General features: G+C 50.4%; 1 protein-coding gene across 2 annotated transcripts; it reads left to right on the top strand.

The window, feature by feature from the left end:
• The first annotated feature begins 1,370 nt into the window (after nucleotides 1–1,370).
• Nucleotides 1,371–20,257, top strand: LOC121151089 (sp110 nuclear body protein-like). 2 transcript variants are annotated; one of them, XM_040972275.1, is made up of 14 exons: nucleotides 1,371–1,466; nucleotides 2,525–2,658; nucleotides 4,721–4,882; nucleotides 6,468–6,636; nucleotides 7,767–8,000; nucleotides 8,297–8,380; nucleotides 10,239–10,313; nucleotides 11,159–11,227; nucleotides 12,883–12,945; nucleotides 14,462–14,602; nucleotides 16,361–16,426; nucleotides 18,523–18,621; nucleotides 19,063–19,202; nucleotides 20,030–20,257. In XM_040972275.1, exons 2-14 carry the CDS (start codon nucleotides 2,656–2,658, stop codon nucleotides 20,144–20,146), a joined length of 1,422 nt encoding a protein of 473 aa, XP_040828209.1. In that variant the 5' UTR covers nucleotides 1,371–1,466; nucleotides 2,525–2,655; the 3' UTR covers nucleotides 20,147–20,257. The 2 variants fall into 2 exon arrangements, with proteins under 2 accessions (XP_040828209.1, XP_040828210.1); XM_040972276.1 differs by lacking the exon at nucleotides 12,883–12,945.
• The last annotated feature ends 477 nt before the right edge of the window (nucleotides 20,258–20,734 follow it).

The following is a 20,734-nucleotide window of genomic DNA, read 5'->3' as shown; positions in this document are numbered from 1 at the left end:
ACTGCTGCTTACAGGATGAGGGAAGCCAATTTCCCTGGTGCAGCAGGAAGTGAGGGGCAGAGTGACTCGATGGAAAGAGAAGGAACTGGGAGCAGGGAAAGCCACCGACGCTGCATGCTGCCCTGTGGTTCTCCAACATGAGCTGCATTCCCTGCACCAACCCCACCATGCACTCAGACCACTCCTCATCCAACCACGTGGGTATCTGCAGATTTCCAGAAGCGTCTCAAACGTGGTGACAAAAGTATCCAAGGGACAGCTAGGGCAGGTGCTCTCTCTCCCCTGCATTAAAATCTCGGTTCTGTCGAGCACCTGTTTTAGTGTCATTGATGTGGCAGCCTTGACTCCGACTTGGCTGTAGTTATGCACGCTAATAACTATGGAATCATTCTAAAACAAGGTTCTGGGGACAGCAGTGGGTCTTCAAGACAAAGAACTCACATTTCACCCAGGAAAGAGGCTGGGATTGAAAAGCAGCTCGGTGCAAAGGAACTCATCTGCATGTGCAGGCAGAGGCATGAGTCACACCATCTTCTGGAACTTTCTCCAGACATGTAGATCTTGGAAATGGATATAGATTGCTGAGTTCTTTTTTTAGCAACAAGCTTTGGTGTTATGTCTGTGTGATTGAAGCAGGGCTTGGAAGTGCTCCCTTTGCAGGGGGAGGGTCACTCCCCTGACCCTGAGCCCGCCAGTGCTGCTCACATGAGAATGGAAAGGAGAAGACTTGGGGTCCACCTCCAACTCAGCAGCTGCTCCCATGCCACCTCCAGCTGCCAGGAGCTTAGAATTCCCCATGACTCTGCTGACTTCCAAAGACTGCTTTGTTCTGCACAAAGTTCAGCTGCCCCGGATCCTGAAAGGTTAGACTCGAGGCAAGCAGAGGGCACGGTCCCTGGAAACAGCCCCCCTGTTGCTGTGTCTGCCACTGCCCTCCTTTCTGGTGGACTGGGGGAAGAGACACTGCCAAAGTGTGTGAAGAGTCTTTGTGGACTCTTTGAGCCAGTGGGTCCACTCCCAGCAGTGGCAGCAGCAGGCAGTCCAAAGAAAGTGAAATCCCCAGGGGCAGGCTGGACCAAGCCAGGCTGCAGTACCCACCAGCAAAAGCCATGGTGAGTCAGGCCATTTCAGATTGGGCCACATGTGAGACACACCCAAAGGTGGATTTCCTATTCCCAACACTCCGAGGGGGTCCCTGGCTCCCCACCCGCTTCAGCCCCTCTGAGGGCTGACCCTGAGGGGCTGAGCAGCATCAACCTGCAGCTGCACAGGCCCCACTTCCGGCCCGGCCCCGCCCACAGGCCGGCCTGGGCACCAAGCACTGGTCCCGCCCACAACTTCCTAAGAGCACTTTCGTTTTCTCAGAAGCAGGCCCTGGCTGCCTGGGTCAGCCATCCACAGGACTTGCGGGCCTCAGTTCCCTGGGGTCAAGAAGGGCATAGGAGCAGTTGCAACAGCAGCAACAGGTGAGTTTTCGGGCCCCTAACTTTTCGTGACTGGTGGCTAGGGCTGTTGGACTAACTTTCTGGAAGCAGCCACTGGGGGCTTGAAATGCAAGTGTTTGGATTCTGAGGTTGTCCCAAGGGTGGGAGAGGATAGGTGGGACTTTGGGGAGCACATAAAAGGGAAAGGGGGCACAGGAAGGCAAAGCTGACATACTTGCCTTTCTCCTAAATTGGCGTTTGCAGCAGTGTGTCCTGTGCCCTGGATCTTCCCTGAAACGCTGACCCCGCCCTCAGGCTGCTCCTGCATTCCCAGTCCTTTCCAGTGATTGGTTGAGTAACTGTTGGAAGCCTGCCACAAGGTTCCCCTGTGTTTTCTGTAGGCACGTTCATGGTTCTTGCTTCGAGTTCAGTTTCTAGAAACAGGAGTTCAAAGGGCTTCGTTTGGGGGTGATCATTAAATTAGCTTCTAAATTTAGTGATGAGGACTAGGGTTTCCTAGCTTGGCCAACTTGACAAGTGCATGTGTTCTCAAACTGTCTTCCTTTGAGCTTTTCTGACTGCTGGTGGTCAGTGTGTTTCTCATGCAGCTGTTGAGTGCTGGACTTAGCTCTTTATTAATAGCCTGTTTGTGTCTTTGTGTTTCCCCGCTTTGCTTGGATGTTTACCTTTTGCATATTCATGTGTCAGATCCCATCTATCATGAAAGGAGCCCCCGCTCTGAACAGCAGTGTCCTGTGTGATAAAAAGTAGGACCATAAGGTCAATAAGTTCTACTAGGCCACCAAGAAAGCCTGGAGCTGGTGACTTCACCTTTCTGTGGCTCATAGCAGAGTAAGAAGGAGAAACCATGAGATGTCTTGCTCTGCGCACTGTTGGTAATGCATTGTTTGTGTGGAGCTGCAGGGCCGTCGCCTCTTCTTAGCCAGCGATCATACTGACCTGCACTCCTGCCCAGGTCTGTGCTATCTCTCCTTCCCCTGTCTCCTTCCCTTGTGTAAAGTGTGGGCAGCATGCTTCTTTCCCTTCTGTTCTCTATAAGCCACACAAGCTGGAGCAGGAGTCATCCTCCCTGTCCACAGGTGCAGGTGTTGGGCATCTTGGTAAAAGTGCTACTTGGGACACATGCAGGCCCTACCAGGACACCCACGTTGACGTCAAAACTCCATTTCCAGTTCCAGTTTCCTGTGAATGTATACCCTGAAAAGCATACATGGTAAGTGGCTGGATCCCTGCCACCCTCTTGGGAGACCTGGGTTGAGTTCCTGCTCCCAGCATTCACCTGTCCCAGCTGTGATGGTTGCAGCCACTTTTGTGAACCAGTAACTGGGAGATTTCACCATCTCTATGCCTTTCAAATAAATAAATAACTTTTAAAATAAAGATTATTTATTTTACCTAAAATTCAGAATTACAGAGAGTGAGGGAGAGAGACAGAGAGAGATTTTACATCCACTGGTTCACTCCCCAAATGGCTGCAACAGCTAGATAGAGCCGATTGGAGTCAAAGGTAGGAGCCAGGAAACTCCTCCATATCTCCCACATAGGTGCAGGGGTGCAAGTCCTTGGGTCATTCTCCATTGCTTTCCCAGGCCGTTAGCCTATGGCTGGATCAGAAGCAGAGCAGCTGTGTGCATGAAGGTTGGCCTTGGCTACAGCATCCCTTAGTTTGCATATGAGATAGGCTGGAGACAGAACCGACCATATGACGGAAACCATCAGTGTGTGTGTAGGCTGATGTGGGTGACAGACTGAACCAAACCCACACAGGAGTCAGGTCCAAAGTCACCTCAGATGAAGTTTCTTTGGGGAGCCCCCAGCTGGATCAATGGACTCAAAACTCCAGCCACAGTGAAAATCACAGATGTGTGGTCTGACCCTGGGGTGCGTATGTCAGAGCTGGGTCTCCATGGTTGCTGAGGCCTGTGTGGTGAACGGCATGCCCACCTGCTCACGGGGGACATGGCAACCAGTTCATTTAGGCCTAGAGGATGTCTAGTACCGTGGATGGCAGAACAAATTAAACAGCTCTCCCAGACAAGCTTTTGATAGCGAGTGTCTGGGTGAATGGAGACTCTGAGTGGACTATGTCAGCCAATGGACCTTGGAAGGAATTCCTTATCCCTGGAGCAACTCAATCAACAGCATCTCAGAACTGTTAAAACCACTTAAGCAGTATCCTCAGAACATGCTCCACATTGGGGACCCTGGGATGACATTGGGTAGCGATCCCTGAGTACTGATGCAGTTGGGCTGTGGGGAGTGGCCCTCACCTCTTCCTTCTCCACTTTCCACAGATACAGAAAAAAAAAAGATTAGAAGCAGTTGTCTCATCCACTTTCCCCATGCCTCAACCCTCTGCACCCTAATCGGTGATCCGTATGGGCATGCATCCCTCTCAAATATGTAAACATCATCAAAAATAAAATGAATTTATTATTGAAAAATGAAAGTAATGGGGCAGTTTGGACTGAACTGGTACACATATGGAATACCCACACCAAATAGAATTAGCTTGCTGTGCCACCGTTCTAACCCCATAAATAAATCATTTTAGAGGCAAACCAGAAAAAACCTCTTTATGGCTCAGTGTCCTCAACAATATAAATGGGTCTAGTCATAGTAACCATCCTACAAACATTTAGTAAAGATCAGGTTAGTGGGGTGGGCACTGTGACATAGCAGGTTAAGCTTCTACCTGTATGTAGTTGCTGGCATCCCATCTGGGCACTGGTTCAAATCTTGGATGCTCCATTCCCAATCTTGCTCCCTGCTATTTCTCCTGGATGACCCAAGTACGTGACGCTTGCACCGACGTGGGAGACCAGGAAGGAGCTCCTGACTTCAGCCTGGCCCAGTCCTGGACGTTGTGATCATATGGGGAGTGAGCCAGTGGATACAAGATGTCTCTCTGTATGTCTCTTCCTCTCTCTATATAAAACTCTTCCTTTCAAATAAATAAAATATTTTTTAAAAAGATCCAATACATTACTGCATAAAAAACCCTTAGAACAAAGTCTGGTAAACAGGAGGCACTTAATAAATAGCTTTGTAAAGCACATGTGCCTCAGCATCTGGAATTTTAGCATCATGATGTCAGCTGCTCTTGGCATGCATCGTTCCTGGAAATTGTCCTTGTTTCCTTTGCCCGTGCACGTTTCAGGCAGACATTGCAGTGAGGAATGACTTGGGCATCACCTGCCCGTCTTCAGGGGCTGGGCCATGCCGAGAGCGGCTGGGCACACCCCTCTGACTCTGGGCTTCTCCGTGCCTGACAGGCAGCCCCCGGCAGGATGTTCATTGTGCCAGCGGCCTTGGAAGAGGCTCTTTTTCAGCACTTCATGTGTCAGAAGATGGAGATCGCCTATGCCATCCACAAGCCGTTTCCGTTCTTCGAGGGCCTCCGGGACAACTCCTTCATCACCGACAGAGTGCTTGCGGTGAGTCGGGTACACCCCTTCTCCTGGCAGCCCAGACCCCAACAGGGCTGTCCAATCACAGAGATTCAAACCCCCAGCCCTTGCGGCTTCTGGGGTCTGGCAGGTCCAGTCTGGGCCTGCTCATGCTCACGTAGATGGGGTCTGTGCGTCACTCAGAGGGCATTAGCTTCCAGGGTGCCACAGCGTCAGCCCTAGTGGATGACCTCCAATCAGCTGGTTCAGAACAGCAGAAATTCACTCCTTCTCATGGGTGTGGAGGCCGGAAATCCCAAGTCCAGACTTGATGGGGTTGATTCTGTCTGGAGGCTCCGATGAGACTCCACTCCCTGCCTCCCTCGTGGTGTCTGGTGGCTGCTTGGTGCGCCTTGCCTATGGCCACACACATCCAGCTCCGTGTCCTTTTGTCATCCATGTCTGCCCTGCTTTCCTTCTCTTTCGATGACTCTCGGATTCAGGACCCACTCTGATCCTTCATGGTCACATCTCAACATTGTTAAGTTCACATTCAAGATTCTGAATGGGCCTGTCTTCGGGAGGAGTGCGATTGCTCATAGGTGCTAGCAGGTGTTGAACGGTTGCCCTGGGTGGCCTTCTTTGCTGCAGCTCCTTCCTTCCGTCATCACTGCCCCGCACAGGTCTCTTTAGCCCTCGTCTGTAAAGTCTTTGGTCATTAATCTCTCCCATAGCTATGTGCACTTTTCCTTCATAGCATGATGCATAGCCGTCCTTGGGAATTCATTTCACGTGTGTTTAATTGCTCAGGGCTCATCTTCTCTACCTGACACTGCCCACCTCCAACACGGGCCGTGTCTTGCTGCTCTCACACACAACTCCATACCCAAGGCTCCCTGAGCCTAGAAGGGGTTCAGTGCATGTTTGCTATCAGTTCTCTTCTGTTCTGTTTCTCTCAACTTCATCTCACCAAGAGGGAGTCTGGAAGCTACTTAGACCACCTCAAGTACAAGAAAGGAAAAGTTTCTAGCCCAAAGCCTTCAAAAATTAACTACATGACAGCATCCCATGATGCTACTTTACTTCCTTAAAAATGCTGTCTTCCATGAGCCAGCATGGTAGAACAGCAAGTTAAGCTTCCACCTGTGACACTAGCATCCCATTTCAGAGCACTTATTCAAGTCCCAGCTGCCCTGCTCCCAGTCCAGCTCCCTGCTAGTGTGTCTGGGAAGGCAAGACAGGATGACTCAAGTTCAAGTTCCCTGACCCATGTGGGAGAGCTAGACGCAGTCCTGGCTCTTGGTTTGGCCTGGCCTTAGCCCCAGCTGTTGTAGCCATTTGGGGAGTGAACCAGCAAACAGAAGATTCTTTCTGTGTCTTGTCCCTCTGTCTCTATCATTTTGCCATTCAAACAAATAAGATTGTTTTTAAGAGATTCTCTTCCCTCAAGTGTATATGATATCAAATTTCACAAAACTTCACCTTAGGGGACTTGGCAATGTGTTTTCTGTTAAAATTTTTGAAAGGGTAAACTAGCTTTCTTACAATGGACAGAGCCCCACGTGTGTGAGTGGATTTGCTCTCCGTCTGCTTGGATAAGCATGGGCTGTCATTCTTTGCTCCATTCTGAAAGGACTCGGTGGAGGAGTGTCGTCGTTTGGTCCCTGTAAGCAGAGTGGTGTATGACGTTCTTACCAGGCTGGAGCAGACATTCACCCCAGCATTGCTGGGCACCTTGTTCAGCCACATCAACCTGTGTGAATACCCCAGGCTGGCAGCAGTTCTCACGAGCTTCAGGAGAGGTGAGGAGCTGAGCCGTGTCCAGCCGTCAGGGTGTCAGTTCAGCCCGATGGGAGACTGGGGGTGTGTAAAGAAGCTAACTCCCCAACATCTGGATTCTCCAAGTTTGCTCTTGTCAGTGGTGACATGAACCATCAGTCTTCAACAGTGAAAAACAGTTTTGTGCAAAACAAGATCTTGTGGTGAGAAAGGTTCAACATGGTGAAACGGGGAACACTTGGGCATTTTGGTGATACGAGGAACATGGTTTGAACACAGTAAAAGCTGATGCCCAAGAGACTAGTAACCAGGTAACAGTCACAGTGTCAGAGAAGGGGGCAGCCAAGGGGAAGGTTGAGCTCCAGACAGGTGCAGGTATACCTGCAGGTGAGCCCATTCTCTCGGCAGCATCAGGGCAGTGCCAGGAGAAGCCGGGACAGGCAAAGCTTTGCTAAGCATGTTGAAGCCAAAGGAACCCCATGGCTGAACAGCCCCGACCCCATGGGGCTCAACCTCATTTATTTTGTTCCAGGCTCTTTCCCCAAATCCACCTTTCCTTTCCTTTTCCTGTTCACTGCATGAAACAATTTTACTTCTGTGAAAAATGATGGGGAAGAATCACAAGGGAAGACCAACCGTGCAGGGCAACAGTAGGGAGGAAGTTCAGGGTCCTGGAGAAGTAAAGTAAGAGAAGGGGCAGTGTAAGCCAATGAGAGGGAACGGCAGGAGGCCCAGGAGCTGAATCTGCAGACATGAGAATATGAATGGACTCATTCCCCTGCAAGGGAATTTTTATTGTATTGTACTTACTCAGGGAGGCATGCCCTGTGTATTTATTTCTAAAAGCAGAGACTTCTATTAAAATTATTGCATGTACGTGATTGATTTAATTCTATGAAACTGAAATGAAAAAGCTTAAATGCTTGTGTAGAAAGGCAAAGTGAGCTTTGGGTATGAAACCACACCCATGTTAGATCAGGGCTTTGCAGCACTGGGTGGCCCTATCCAGTACAGTAGAAAAGGGCACGGGTGGGCCGAGGACCTTGAGTCTGTTCTCTGTACCCAGGAAGCTAGTGAACAACTGCACACCCCTATCCTCCCTTCAGCAAAATCCCCTCCCCCACGTGACCCACATGCTCTTTCCCCATCCCAGTCTGTACTTCCTATGGAGAGTGGCACCCACGCCCAGCAATCCCGCTGGAAGCCCCACCTGGCCCCACTGAAGGGAGTTGCCCCCAGACCCTGCTGCTGCCCCTGCCACAGCCGCCTCCTCAGGGCCAGCTGCCCAGTGCCAGCAGAGTTGGTGACCTTGGAGTGTCCTCGCCCAGCTCTTCGGACACTTCTGTGCTTCAGCCTGTGCACATCTTGGAAGGAAGGAAAAAGCCAGGTGAGAAACAAACCCTGTCCAACCCTTATGTGTGCCCACCCTGGGGACCCTGGGCTGTGTTTCATTGGAGTGGTCCTTGCCATGGTCCTGCCTGTCCACGCACCGCCCCTTCCAGAAAGGATGGTGAGCATGGGCAGTGTCCCAGGAGGTCCGGAGCTTGGAGCACCCACTTCCCACTGTGAGGACACCAGCCACCTATCTTAGCCCTTGGCACTCTGTCTGCCCCAGTGTTCTTGCCACACTCTCCTCTCCCACCCAGTCCCTGTAACCTGTAAGGGTCTCCTTCCTCCATGCAGTGACCAACGCCAACTTAATATCTGAAAGAGATGAGCAGGAAGACCCCCAAAGGCTGCCCAGCCCTCCTTTGGACACTGCCCAAGGTAATGTGGGTTGGGACCGGCTTAGCTTAGCTCCAGGTGGCTGTGTAGGATGGCATGCACCTGCCAAGCAGGAAGCTGTGGCAGAAACCCCAGGAGACCCACCTGGGCATGGCAAAAAAAAAAAAAAACCAGTAAGAAAAAGAATCAGAGGTGCTGATTGAGCAGCCCCCACTGCAGGGCAAGTCAGCCTTGCACACACTGTTCTGGACGGTCAGGTAAGTGGTGCACCTCCCGAGCTGGTGGCCTTATTTGGTTCCTTGACCCAGGATAACTAGGGGGAGCTTTGAGTTTCAACCTGATTTGTCTTAGTAGGGTTTAATTTGCAAGACTAACATTAGAAGAATTGTTTTTTAAAAAGGAGAGAGATTACTAAATGTTGAAAGAGCATTCAAACTTGATTGAGCTTCCAAATTATGCCACTTATTGCCCCAAATCATCACTATGATAGCATCTGCTCACATTAACTCTGGCAGTGCGATATTGTTGGACAGTGTTCCCAAATGGAACACTGTGAATAAAGATCTATTTATTTGAAATGCAGAGTTACAGAGAGTGGAAGACACAGAGAGAGAGCATGCAAGAAAGAGAGAGAGAGAGAGAGAGAGAGAGAGATTCTATCTGCTGGTTTATTCCCCCAAAAGCTGCAACAGCCGACGATGGACAGGGCTGATGCCAGGAGCTCTGGATTCCATTGGAGAAGATTCCATCCTCACAGTTGTCAGATACTAAGTAGCATTATTACAGTAATGACTCATGGAACATAAATGACTGTTGACTTGCCCATTCCTTCCCACCATGGGCCAGGCCTTGGCAGCTGGCCGCCCCATCGTGGGGACCAGTTGGAATTGGATGTTCTCTCTCCTCCTTACCCTGGTCCCTGTGTGCTGGCCTGGAAACTGCAATGATTTGACAACTGAGTTCTCTCCTGGTTGGGGCCTGGCTTGTCTCTGGCTGTTTCAGGATGGAAGACTTACTTCTCTCTGCCTTTGAAACAAAAAGAAAACAGATTTATATTGCAAGGAATTAGATGACTGTGAAGAAGCAAAGCCAGCAAGTCCTGAGTGGCCCAACAGTGACGAGGCAGTGCTGTTCCTCCTTGCTGGTACCCACCCTGACTTTGAACCTTAGTCACTTCCAGGTCACTTGGGTCTATAATTGTGGATGTCCTCATTTCAGGGATCTAATGGTGACCTGTCCCCTCTCTCACCTGCTCCTAAGTAGGCCAGCATTTGAGACAGGTCCGTGGTATTGGGAAACAAGAGGAAGATGGCAACCTTGCGTAAGAGGAACTTTCCAGTCCTGTCTTTTGCAACCAGAAACTAGTAGGACCTTGTGTCCAAGTACATTTGCTGTTGAAAAAGAAAAAGGCTCCTGGTTTTTCAGCCGTCCTTCTGTGTTTAATGGTATACAAGGCACTTAGTCTCCTTTACTGTTTCTCAAGGTGAGACAGTCACAGATACAGCATGTGTAGACATCGCAGCAATACCATATTTTCCACAAGGCCAAGGTGGTGCCCTCTACCTGGCCATCAGAATTTGACATCTTGCTCCCCACTGCCTTTAGCTGCATCCCTGGAGCACAGCCACCAAGAACCCGTGGGCTTGTCTTCCCGCTTCCACTGAAGCAATTCCCCTAAATGGGTCAGACTAAGGCTTCACTATATTGGGTCACTATATCCTTCACTATATCCTTGGGTCACTGGGACAAGTCACCCAAGGAACCACCATCACAGGCTGGCAAAATGAAGGCAGAATCAGGGACCCCTGGGGGTGTGGTGCCAGCAGGTTCACCTTCTTATCATCCTGCCTCCTCCCCGACCCCCGGATGTTCTGAGCCTAAAGTGCATTTCTCTTGTCAGTGAAAAGAGAGGATTCTCCAGAGCCAGATGACCCAGAAGATTCCCAGGAGGTCCCATGCCCATCTCCCAGGAAAGGTGAGAGTTGTCTTCCTCCTGCAGGTGTCAGGGGACCCACAGCTGCTCTCTCTCCCTTATCATAGCTTGCCATGTCTTGCTTCGGGATGGCCAGCACAGCTTCTCCATTGTTCCCACTCATGGTACCTTCTTGCAGTGAAGAGACTCACAGGGAAACCAGAGGGAATTCTGAATGTCCATCCCTTGGCACCACTGGTCTCCCAGTTCCCCAGCTTCCTAGACAGTTAGCTGCACCAACCTCTGCAATGGATGGGTGTTTCCCCTGAGCAGACAGCATTTCCTCTAAGACATGGCTGGGCCTTCCCTGCTGTTGCTGAGGCTGCTTGGTGGGAGGCAGGCTGCAGTTTGCTTTTTGCTGCCTGATGCTCCAATCTGGGACCCTGGTCCTGTGTCCCCTCTTTGGAGACTCCAGCACCCAGCTGAAAGTCCCTTCGTTCCATCATTGTCACCTGCCGGCTTCCCCACCATCCCCCGAAAGACAAATGCTGTGTTTCTCCCACTGTCATCAAATGCTGTGTTTCTCCCACTGTAGGTCCTGCCATCATCCTAGGTTCTTTGACAGTAGCTAAAGGCAACAGACAACCCACCCAACACTCTGGCATCTCAAATCCTTCCTCCACCAGTGTCTGGTGGCTTCTTCTGCCACATATTCTGGTCACTCCAAAGGGCCAGCTTATAGGTTCTGTAATGGAGACCCAGCTCCATTTCTAATGTTCAATAATTCCCCTTTTTTGACCCCTGTCTTTGAAGTTTGCTCCTTCTTAGAAGCTGAACATCATTGACATTGAAGGTCGGAAGATCTACACCTGTGAATGTAAAAGATGTCTTCTGTCCCTTCTTTTTAGGAACTAAGAAGAAAAGGAGTATCTGGTCAACTCCAAAAAAGCGACGTCAGAAAAAAAGACTCCCAAGAGGTAAGATGAGGCAAGGGGAGGAGCTGGGAGCTGGAGAGAGCTCACACAGGGTCGGCCGGCCAAGATGTGGGCATTAGAATTCATTTCAAATGCAGTGAGAAGCCACTGGACAGGTGGAATCCGTGAAGTGACGTGGTCTGGTTTTAAAGTTGACAAGATCAGAGTGGCTGCTGGGTTAAGAAGGAGTGGAGGTGGACATAGTGGAGTCAGCGTGGCCTTGAGGACGGACACTCAGGCAGTGTTATAAACAGGCTGGATTCGGATCTGATTGGGGATGGGAGGGGTGGTTTCTAGAAGAGGGTTAATTATAGATCAAGTTTGCAGGTAACTTGACAAGGCTTCTCTAAAATTTCCCTAACTGTATATGGTGGATTTCCACTCATGGTGCCTGGACAGAGAGAGAAAGCAGATGATGATCTCAGGGGAGAAAACCTATATACAACCAAAAAGAGATACTCATGGAGAAATAGTGAGAGAAAAGCAAGGTAAAGAGCCCCTGAAGGGAGGGATCTGGGTTCAGGAAGAAAGGTCATCGGGCAGGGGAAGAAGGGGTTTCCTGGGGACCCCAGTTAGAACTGTCCACAGATCACTTCTTGGTCCATGGGCAGCCATGAAATGCAAGAGAGAAGTGCGAAGTGGTGGGCCAAGTGGCTTAACCCGCTACAATGCTGGTCTCTGCTCCACACAGAGTACTTGCTTTTTGCTTCCTCTGTGAAGGATGATGACTTGTTATGTTACATATTGTGCAGTTTTTCTCACTTCATTTTCATAGTCTTTGATTCCTAGGCTTGAATTTCAGCTTGGAAAACCTTTCCATGTCCGTGGCTTCTGATGATCGTTTTCTGCTTTCTTCTTCTAGTCTTAAAAAATGGTTATTAATTTGAAATTGGTATATTCTAAGTGTGAGTTTCTAGTATAGCTCTCTTACATCTTTACTCATTTCCAGGTAAAAGAGAAGCACTGGTATCACATAGGCCTCCACAAAGTGATGAGAAAACAGACAATTTTGGTTTAAAAAGCATTGAGGGAGTGGGCCTTTAGCCTGGTGGTGAAGATAGCAGCATCGGGCACAGTGTGGTAACCTAGTGGCTAATGTCTTTGCCTTGTACCCACCAAGATCCCATGTAGCCATTGGGTCATGTTCCAGCTACTCTGCTTCTCTTCTGGCTCCCTGCTTGTGTCCTGGGAAAGCAGTGGAGGACAGCCCAAGGCCCTGGGACCCTGCACCTGCATGGGAGACCCAGAAGAGTCTCGTGGCTTCAGATCAGCTCAGCTCTAGTCGTTGCAGCCACTTGGGAAGTGAACCAGCAGATGGAGGATCTTTCTGTCTCTCCTCTCTGTAAATCCTCATTTCCAATAAAAATAAATAAATAAATAAATAAAGCTTTCAAAAAAGAAAAAAGAAGACAGCAGCACCCACATGGCAGGGCTTGGGTGCAGCACCAACCCCAGCTTAGCACCCATGGGGAGACCTGAGTTGGGTTCTGAGTTTCCAGCTTCAGCCTGGTGCAACCCTGACCATTGCAGGTATGTGGGGGAGTGAACCAGCCAGTGGACAGTCTAATACATTTTTTGAACATTAAGAAAAAAAATTCACAGTATAGCCTTTAATAATCAATATTTGCAGACAGAAACATTTTTTCCCCGTTTTTTAGAGGAAAAAAGAAAGAGAGCTAGCTGCTCAAATTCAAGACAAGAGGAAACAAAAACCCCAGGAGGTAAGCAAGAAAAGTGAAGTGTCACTACTCTCCTGTAAGTGTTCTGATTGTCACTTGAGCGACCAGTGTGGTCACCCAGTTTTACTGGCCCATCTCTGCCCAAGCCACGCCATCAGCAGACACCTCCCACCAAGACAGAACCTGGCACCACAGTGACGCAAACCCGGCCTTCTGGTCTCTTGCCCCAGGAAGGACTGGTGGTGGAGGTGGGGGCAGGAGGCAGCAGGGAGCATCGAGGTGAAGACTGTGTCTACTGCAGGGTCCCAGCCAGGGAGAGCAGGGAGCTGCAGCAGGACTGAGGCGCCCAATCCCAAGCCGGAATTACGTTTGGAGTCACTTAGTTCTCAGAACCCCTCCCCTGCCCTGTCTGCGTCTCAGTGCATGGAGGTTGTGCTGTTGGCAGCGTAGGAAACATGCTGAAGAAACTGCCTGCTTCGCCGCCCTCCTGTCTCCATCTCCTTCCCCAGATTCTGTCCCTCTTCACTCTGTTTCCTCATCCTCTTTTTCCCCCATTCCTGGCTGTTTGCTGAGGGCCTCGGGGGTTCTTGTCAGGGAGATGTGGGATGCCTTGCCCGTGTGGAGGATAGGGACTCTTGGAAGAACTTTCCTTGCAGCTGCCGAACCATGGTCGAGATAGGTGCTCGACTGCTTTGAGGACACCTCCAAAGGCTCAGGGTGCTCCAGCACCACTAGTCTCGGGCTGTGACCTGGACTCTGCTTGCTCGTCCTCCCCTGCCCTCCTTTTCTACCTTCTGATTTCCTACCCATTGCCTCCTTAGGCTGGAGGAAACCTACTCTCTGCCATTTGCTTTTCCTCTACTGATGACTTCCAGGAAAGTTGACATGCAGGCCTCTAAGCGCTTCTTGGTATGGACAGGTGGTTCTGGGAATGTAGGGATCCCCTACCACTCAGGAGATTCTGTGCTTCAGTGTTGGAGGCCTCCCAGATGGCCAGGATGAGCAGTGACTCCTCGGCTCTGGGCCAGCCTCTGCCCTTCCCTGAATCCTGTTGATTTCATAGCCGTGAACCCTGCTACTTTATAGTAATGAAAAATATACACATTTTGTATTTTCAAAGATGGGCTGTTTTGTAGCGCATCCATAAAGTGTCAGGTCTATAGCCCAAGCCATGGGGACTCAGGAGTGAGCCAGGTAGATGCCAGTCCTTCTTTTATGGAATGTTGGTGGTGAAGGACATAAAGGGGGAAAAGCTAAACTGGAAGAAGTACAGTGAGTCTAGGGGAGAAAGGAAGACACTGCAGAAAACAAAGAAGTAATTATAGAGAAATGACCAGGCTAAAGCAAAGTCCATAGATCTCCAAGGGGTGGGAGAGTCGGGCTGGACTGAGAAGGAGGGAGTCACGAATTGGGTGCGGGGTGTGGAAAGGTCCATGGATCTCCAAGGGGTGGGAGAGTGGCTGGACTGAGAAGGAGGGAGTCACGAATTGGGTGCGGGGTGCGGAGAGGTTTGCTGGAGGCCCAAATGTAGAATAATCACAAATCACTGTTGGCCCAGGCGCTGTCTCATCTGGGCATGGAATGCAAAAGAAGCTGGAGCAGGTGGCTAGAAGGCAAGGGGATCCAATCCAAAACTCAGGGGTGATGACAAGGAACAAGAAGGCAAAAATGAACTGTACCCGGGTGTCCAGACTGGAGGGTAAGCTGCGATGGACTCCGCCATTTGATGGACTCTGTCTCTGTGTGCGTGGTCTCTCCTGAGCAGGTGGAAGTGTAAAGCTGTTGGAAGACATACAGCCAAGAGGCACGTGAAGCCAGGACAAGGCTCAGTCGGGCTTAGAGAGCTTGTTGGCAGGACATCCTCAGGGAGCAGCTGGTCTTGGATGTGTGTTCACTGGACTGCTCCCCAGTGTCTGCTATTTCCATTTGCAGTAATGGAGGCACCACTACTTCACTGAGTGTGATCAACTCTTTCATGCCAGGATCGCAAGTGGCTCCAGTCCTCAGGGTGGATGTATTTTCAGGATTGTTTGTTCAGTGTTCATTTCTAGAAGTGAAGTGTCTTGGTCAAGGACTCTGTAGAGTGTTCCTCATTTACCCATCTTGTATACAGTTTGCACTCCCAATGAGCAAACAAAAGCCCTTATTTTCACCAACACTAGAAATAATGAGGTTTTACTCCTGGCCTCTCCACGGTTTTCCTCCGACTTTCTGTGTGCCGTGGGCACACACACGGCAGTAGGCTGTGCATACGTCTCACTGCTCATCAGTATCCCGTCCCCAGTCCCTTGAGAAGGTTTCAGACACCCACGCTGTGCACTCAGAGATGCCATGTGACTTAAGTCAGCCAGAGAAAGGTGGACTATAACACAGGGTCAGTTTCTGGGCAAAGGTTGAAGAGCTCCTGTTCCTTTTCTCTCTGGCCCCAAAGCAGCAATGTGCTAAACCGAGGCTTGTCAGCCACTAGAGCCAAGCATGTCAGTCATGTGGGGCTGAGCCTTATCTACCTTGTGATGAAGAAATAGCATGAGGGAGAAGGGAAAAGTTGCTGCATGGCAAGTTCCCCCACAACCCCAAGTTTCAGATGATAAATAGTGCAGGCTTACAGCCCCACAGTCTGTGCATCAACTGCTCAGCTCTGTCTCTGTAGCATGCTGGCAGCCAGGGACACACCCACAAGGGTGTGGGCAGGGTCGTGCTGCACTAAGTCTTTATTCACATGAAGAGGTGCCAGGCTGTCGGGCTGGAGTTGCCAATACTGGTCTTGAATCACTGGGAACTTGTACCCCACGTCTAACCTGTCTTTACTAATTTACCTGTTTTATAAGTCTGTCATCAGAATCTTCTTCTTTCATAGACTACCTGCTTATGTTTGCCCATTTTTATATGACTGTTCATGTTAAAAATTAACCCCTTTCACTTATTGTGAGAAGCTTCTGCTTGCGGGGACAATTTAATTTGGAAAAATGAGTGTATCTGTAGTGTGCAGGTATGAGTGTGCGGTTCATGTAACAGTTGGCCTTACAGAAGGATAATTGCTCACGTGTTCACTGCCCTGTGCAGTAGGGGCTGCTTAGCAAGCCCCTGTCCTTCACCGTGAGGTGCCGGTGGTCGTGGCAGCAGGATTTCCCATCCCTGCCACATGCTGATGTAGGAGGCCAACTCGCCTGCCCTGAGAACTGCTGCTCCATGCCCCGTTCTGCTGCCGTTAAAGCCCTTCTGTGTGATATTCAGAAACTACATGTCCCTTTTGTTCACTTCGAGTGTTTATATTAAATACGTAAGTACACATTTACTGTGAAAATTCGTGTTCTGTCATGTCTCTCTTTCTGTACTGTATGTATATATATATATATATTCTTTCTCCCCCTAACTTATAGAAATACAGCAAAAAATTAAAATTGTTATCATATGAGGTGTATACATCTTTGTTTATGGTATGTTTTCATTTCTTTAGAAAAGAAACAGAAAGCGAACACTCGTGCACGTTCAAAAAGGATCCAGAAAAATATTCTCCAGAGAGGTGGGTGCACCCAGGGTCCTCCCTGGAATTGGTCCCCTACTGTCTTCCCACCCCTGTCCTCACTGCCCTGGGTTCCGCCTCCATGTCAGTTCAGAGCAGAGAGGAGCTCTCTAAGGCTGGCGTCTGTGCTTCCCCTCTGTGCACCACACGTGGCCTCTTGGTGTCCCTACTCCCACTGCCCCCATCGTGTTCCACACCTTCCCTCCTCAGCATCATTGCTGCTGACTGTCCCCTCTGTCACTTGCTCCCACTGTAAGTCCTACAGATGCTTCTCAAAGAGAGATCCCAGCCTGTGCTGCCTCCAGCCTGTTGTTGGCAGAAATGCAAGGACGGTGGGTTCATGGATGCCCTGGGATGCCTGGCTCACAGTGTTGGCAGCTGCTGGACTCCTCAGCAGAGGTGGGCAGTGCCCTGGTTCTGCTGCTGATGCATCGGGCAGCACTGGCCTTGTAAGTGTGCAGTGGAAGGAGTGGACAGCAGGGAAGAGCATAACATACCTGGCCCCCTGGTCTACAGCCAGGACCTCGCCAGCACTGACACCCCACAGGCTGCACCAGCTTGGCACGCCCACTCTAGGTCAGCTGGACACCGAGTGCCACTTTCCCCACCCCTGCCTTCCTCTCGCAGAGCTGACTCTTTAAGACAAGGCCTTTGCTACTCCCTGCTGGAAGATGATTGTGCTAAGCACACATGTTGAGTGTGTTTCTGAGGTGAAATCCCAGCATCTTCCTCTTCAACACTGCTCCCTGCACAATCCACACAACGTTTTGCAGAAACCCTGATAAAAATCCAAATATGTACATTGCTTTACAATTAGCCCATCAGATCCTCATCGTAACTGGTACTAGCAACCCATTTTACAGATTCAATTAAAAGTTGAAGCACTTGCATTAGCTACAATCAGCCCAGGTGATCTGAGCCCTTTGTCCTTTGCACCAAAAGGCAAATGAGCCCAGACACGTGGGTTATAAAACCCTGGGGGATCCGGGATGCAGGCGGACACTGGGCACATGCCTCCCCCCGTGAGCACTTGGCCTTGGCCGTGCCTCCTGCTCTAACACAGGGCTTCTGTGCTGCTGCCGATCACGTGTTGGGGAGCCTGCTGAGGTGTCTCTGATGTGACCGTTGCAGTCTGGCCTGTCTCACTTGTAGTGCCAACTCCTCCCCATACAGTGAGCTGACCACCACTCCTTCTCTGTGAATCTGAGCCCTGCCCGGCCCACCTCCCCCAGCTGTCAACACAGGATGGTCCACGTTGCCACTGGTAGTATGTTCTCGTGGCTGCTTTTCCTCCAGGCCCCCGAGCTTCCCTAGCCCCTCCACATCCCCTCTAGTGTCGCTTCCCAGCCCCCAGATCTTTTCCAGGCCTTTTCCACAGCTAATTTTCACCTGGCTCTTTCCCCTTATGTTTTCTAAGAATTCTTGGAGTTGTTCTGCCGGCCTTGTTAATTAGGTGCTTTTCCGTTTTGTACTTCCTGGACTCGGTCAGGCTTTTCTGTTAATTTCCTTCCCTGCCTGTGCTTCTCATTTCCATGAACTCATTCATCTGTAACTGCTGGCTTTTCACAGCAGGCTGTCACTGTTCACTCACTGTGGTGGTCCACACCAGTCCCTATTGACGCTCACCTAGGAGCATGGGCTGGCTGATGTCAGAGCCCACCCCCGCCCCCGACCAGCACTTTCCCCACAGGGTCCCCTCTCTTGGGTGCAATTTGCTACGATGAATAAGCCAAATGCAGGACTGTCAAGAACAGTCCAGGAAATTGGGCTTAGGAATAGACTTGGCTTTGAAAGCTTTCAGGTCAAAAAACACCACCTGCTTTGGTGACCTACCTACCCCAGGAAAGGGGAAACTCTGCATGGTAACCCACAAAGCCACCTTTTGCTCTGCCATTTGAGACATCTGTAATCAGTAGGGAGCACGGCACACCACGCTGGGCAGATAGCTCATCCACTGCTCAAAGTGGAATGCCTCCTGCAAATTAAGCTATCTTTCCCAATACCATTGATTACCACTGATCCCCATTGATTGGGTTTCCTGGAGGGGACAATGCAAGAGGAAGCTAGAACTGAGTAAGGTCAACTTCTACTTTCAGAAAACCATGAGGATGACACCGTGGACTTTCGCTGTCCAAAGCTTCCTGTGACCTGTGGAAAGGCTAAGGGGATTTTATACAAAAAGAAAATGAGACAAGGTGAGGCCTATGGTCTCCTGCTCTTTCGCATCCTACCATGGGGGAGTCAGAGGGAGGAGAGGGCCCTTACATGTCGTTGTTCCAGAAATGGCTGCAGGGAAGCAAGTGTTTGGGGAAGAGATTTAAAGCCCTTTTCCCATGTTGTGTCTGGCCAGCAGACTGCCCCACTCCCACAAGGAAATCCAAATGCACCCAGCAGCGCTGAGCGCTTTGGGGCGTGTGGGTGTCACATAACATGGAAGTTCTGTCGACTCCCTCACCACCCAAGCAGATTCCTAGGCTTCCTTTAGGTTAGGAGAGAAGGAACCTGGACCTCTTGCTCGAGGCCCCCACCTCACAGGGCCAGCCTTTCTTGGTGGATGCCCTGAGCAGGAGTTCAAAGACTTGGGATGCAGGAGAGGATAGGGCTGGATCCTGAAATGGGTCATCCTTCCCTTGCAGGCTCCTTGGAGAAGTGTATTCAGAATGGAAAAGGTGCCTGGTTCACCCCAAGTGAATTTGCAGCAGAAGGGAAACGAGGAGGCAAGAACTGGAAACGGGACATCCGCTGTGGAGAAAAGTCCCTCAGAGAGCTGCTGGAGGTGAATGGGGGCAAAAGTTCACAGGAGGCGGTTGGAAGCCTTCCAGGAATGAGAAGGATTTCAAGGAGCAGAAAGACCAAGGAACTCCCACTAAGCTTCACCGGCATGATGGAGGTGGAGCTTAGTGCAGCCAGAGAAGCGTGACAGGCAACAGAGGCAGACGGGTGATGGTGTTGGGAAATTTCAAGGGCAGAGAGAATAATGTGAGAGCTTCCAATGTGCAGGCCGAGGGGTTCGAGGAAGGAGGGACGTGGTCTGCCAGTGTTGGGTGGGGAGGGTGGGAAAGAAATGAGCGGGAGATATAGGTACCTGTGACAACTTCCCCTCCTCTACTGGATCATCGGATCATCGCCTGCTCAGCACCCACCTGCCGGGACCCCTCTAAAAACACCTGTGGCCACTGTTGGGGGCCAGGCTCTCCTTTGCATTTGCACAGATACTGTGCTTGCCCATGGTCAGGTGCACACAGGGGACCAGCCCTAGCTACCTTAACACACAAACTTTCCAGGGATAAGCAGTTACCACTAGGATGCACTTGGAAGGATCTTCATCCAGAGAGGAAGACATGAGAAGGGAGAGTGCAGGGATGGATGAGGGACTGGGGCAAAAGGACATGGGTCTCAGGTCTGAGTGACCCAAGAGTCTGATTTCCCCACTAGGGAGAGTCGGAACGAGCTGGCTGGGGACCGGAGCTTACTTTGCAGGTAGACACTCTGAGTTTGAGGTCCGGTGTGAAGTCCAGGCATGTAAGCGGGAAGGTGGGAACTTGCATGTCCACAAAGGACGCTCTAGACTCATCCCCTTCACTGATGCTTCCTCTCTTTCAGGAAGGACTGCTGCTCTGTCCTCCAGGCAGATGTCTCAAGAGAGGGGGAAGGGCAGGTGAGTTTCTGCCACATTTGTCTGAAGGCCTCAGAGTCCCCAAGTTAACCAGCTCCAAGTAACTTCCACATCCTGGCAGGACATCATCATTGCGACTGCTGAGCATAGGATTCCACAGCTTATCTTAAATGGCTAAGAACAGGTTTTTCCAAAATGAAAAATTAGAACACAAACTGATGTGTCCATGTGTGTGTTTTGTTAAAATATGGCTGTTGGGATGACTACAAACCGAAGGTGTCAGAACTAGAACACCACAGTTGGAAAAGTAAACGTGGCATTGGAGTAGAAGAGAATCACAGGAATGGAGAAGCCGCTGATCCCTACAGGACACGAGTATTGCCCAAGAGTGTGTGCTGGTGGTGGCATCAGGATGCTTGCTCAACCGAGCTGGTCTCTGCAGCTGTCCGTTGCCTGTTTGACCTCATGTGCCCTGTCTTTCCTCACTTGCCTGCCTGGGTTCTCCAGGAATGAGTCTCAATCGCTCACGAGGGAGGGTCGTTAGGGTGAGCTTCCAGCACAGACAGTAGCACTTCTCTGTCTTTCCCGAGATCCCAGTCTGACCCTCTGAGGGCTTCATTCACAATTTCAGCTGCGGATTCTACCATGTGTTGCATAAACCGCTTTTCCAACCTGATTTGAAATATCCAGGA

This window comes from Ochotona curzoniae, unplaced genomic scaffold (genome assembly GCF_017591425.1).
Source record: "Ochotona curzoniae isolate NIBS_2020 unplaced genomic scaffold, NIBS_Ocur_1.0 contig_2294, whole genome shotgun sequence".
In the NCBI taxonomy this organism is placed as follows: Eukaryota; Metazoa; Chordata; class Mammalia; order Lagomorpha; family Ochotonidae; genus Ochotona; species Ochotona curzoniae.
This window is presented reverse-complemented; position numbering and strand designations above follow the sequence as displayed.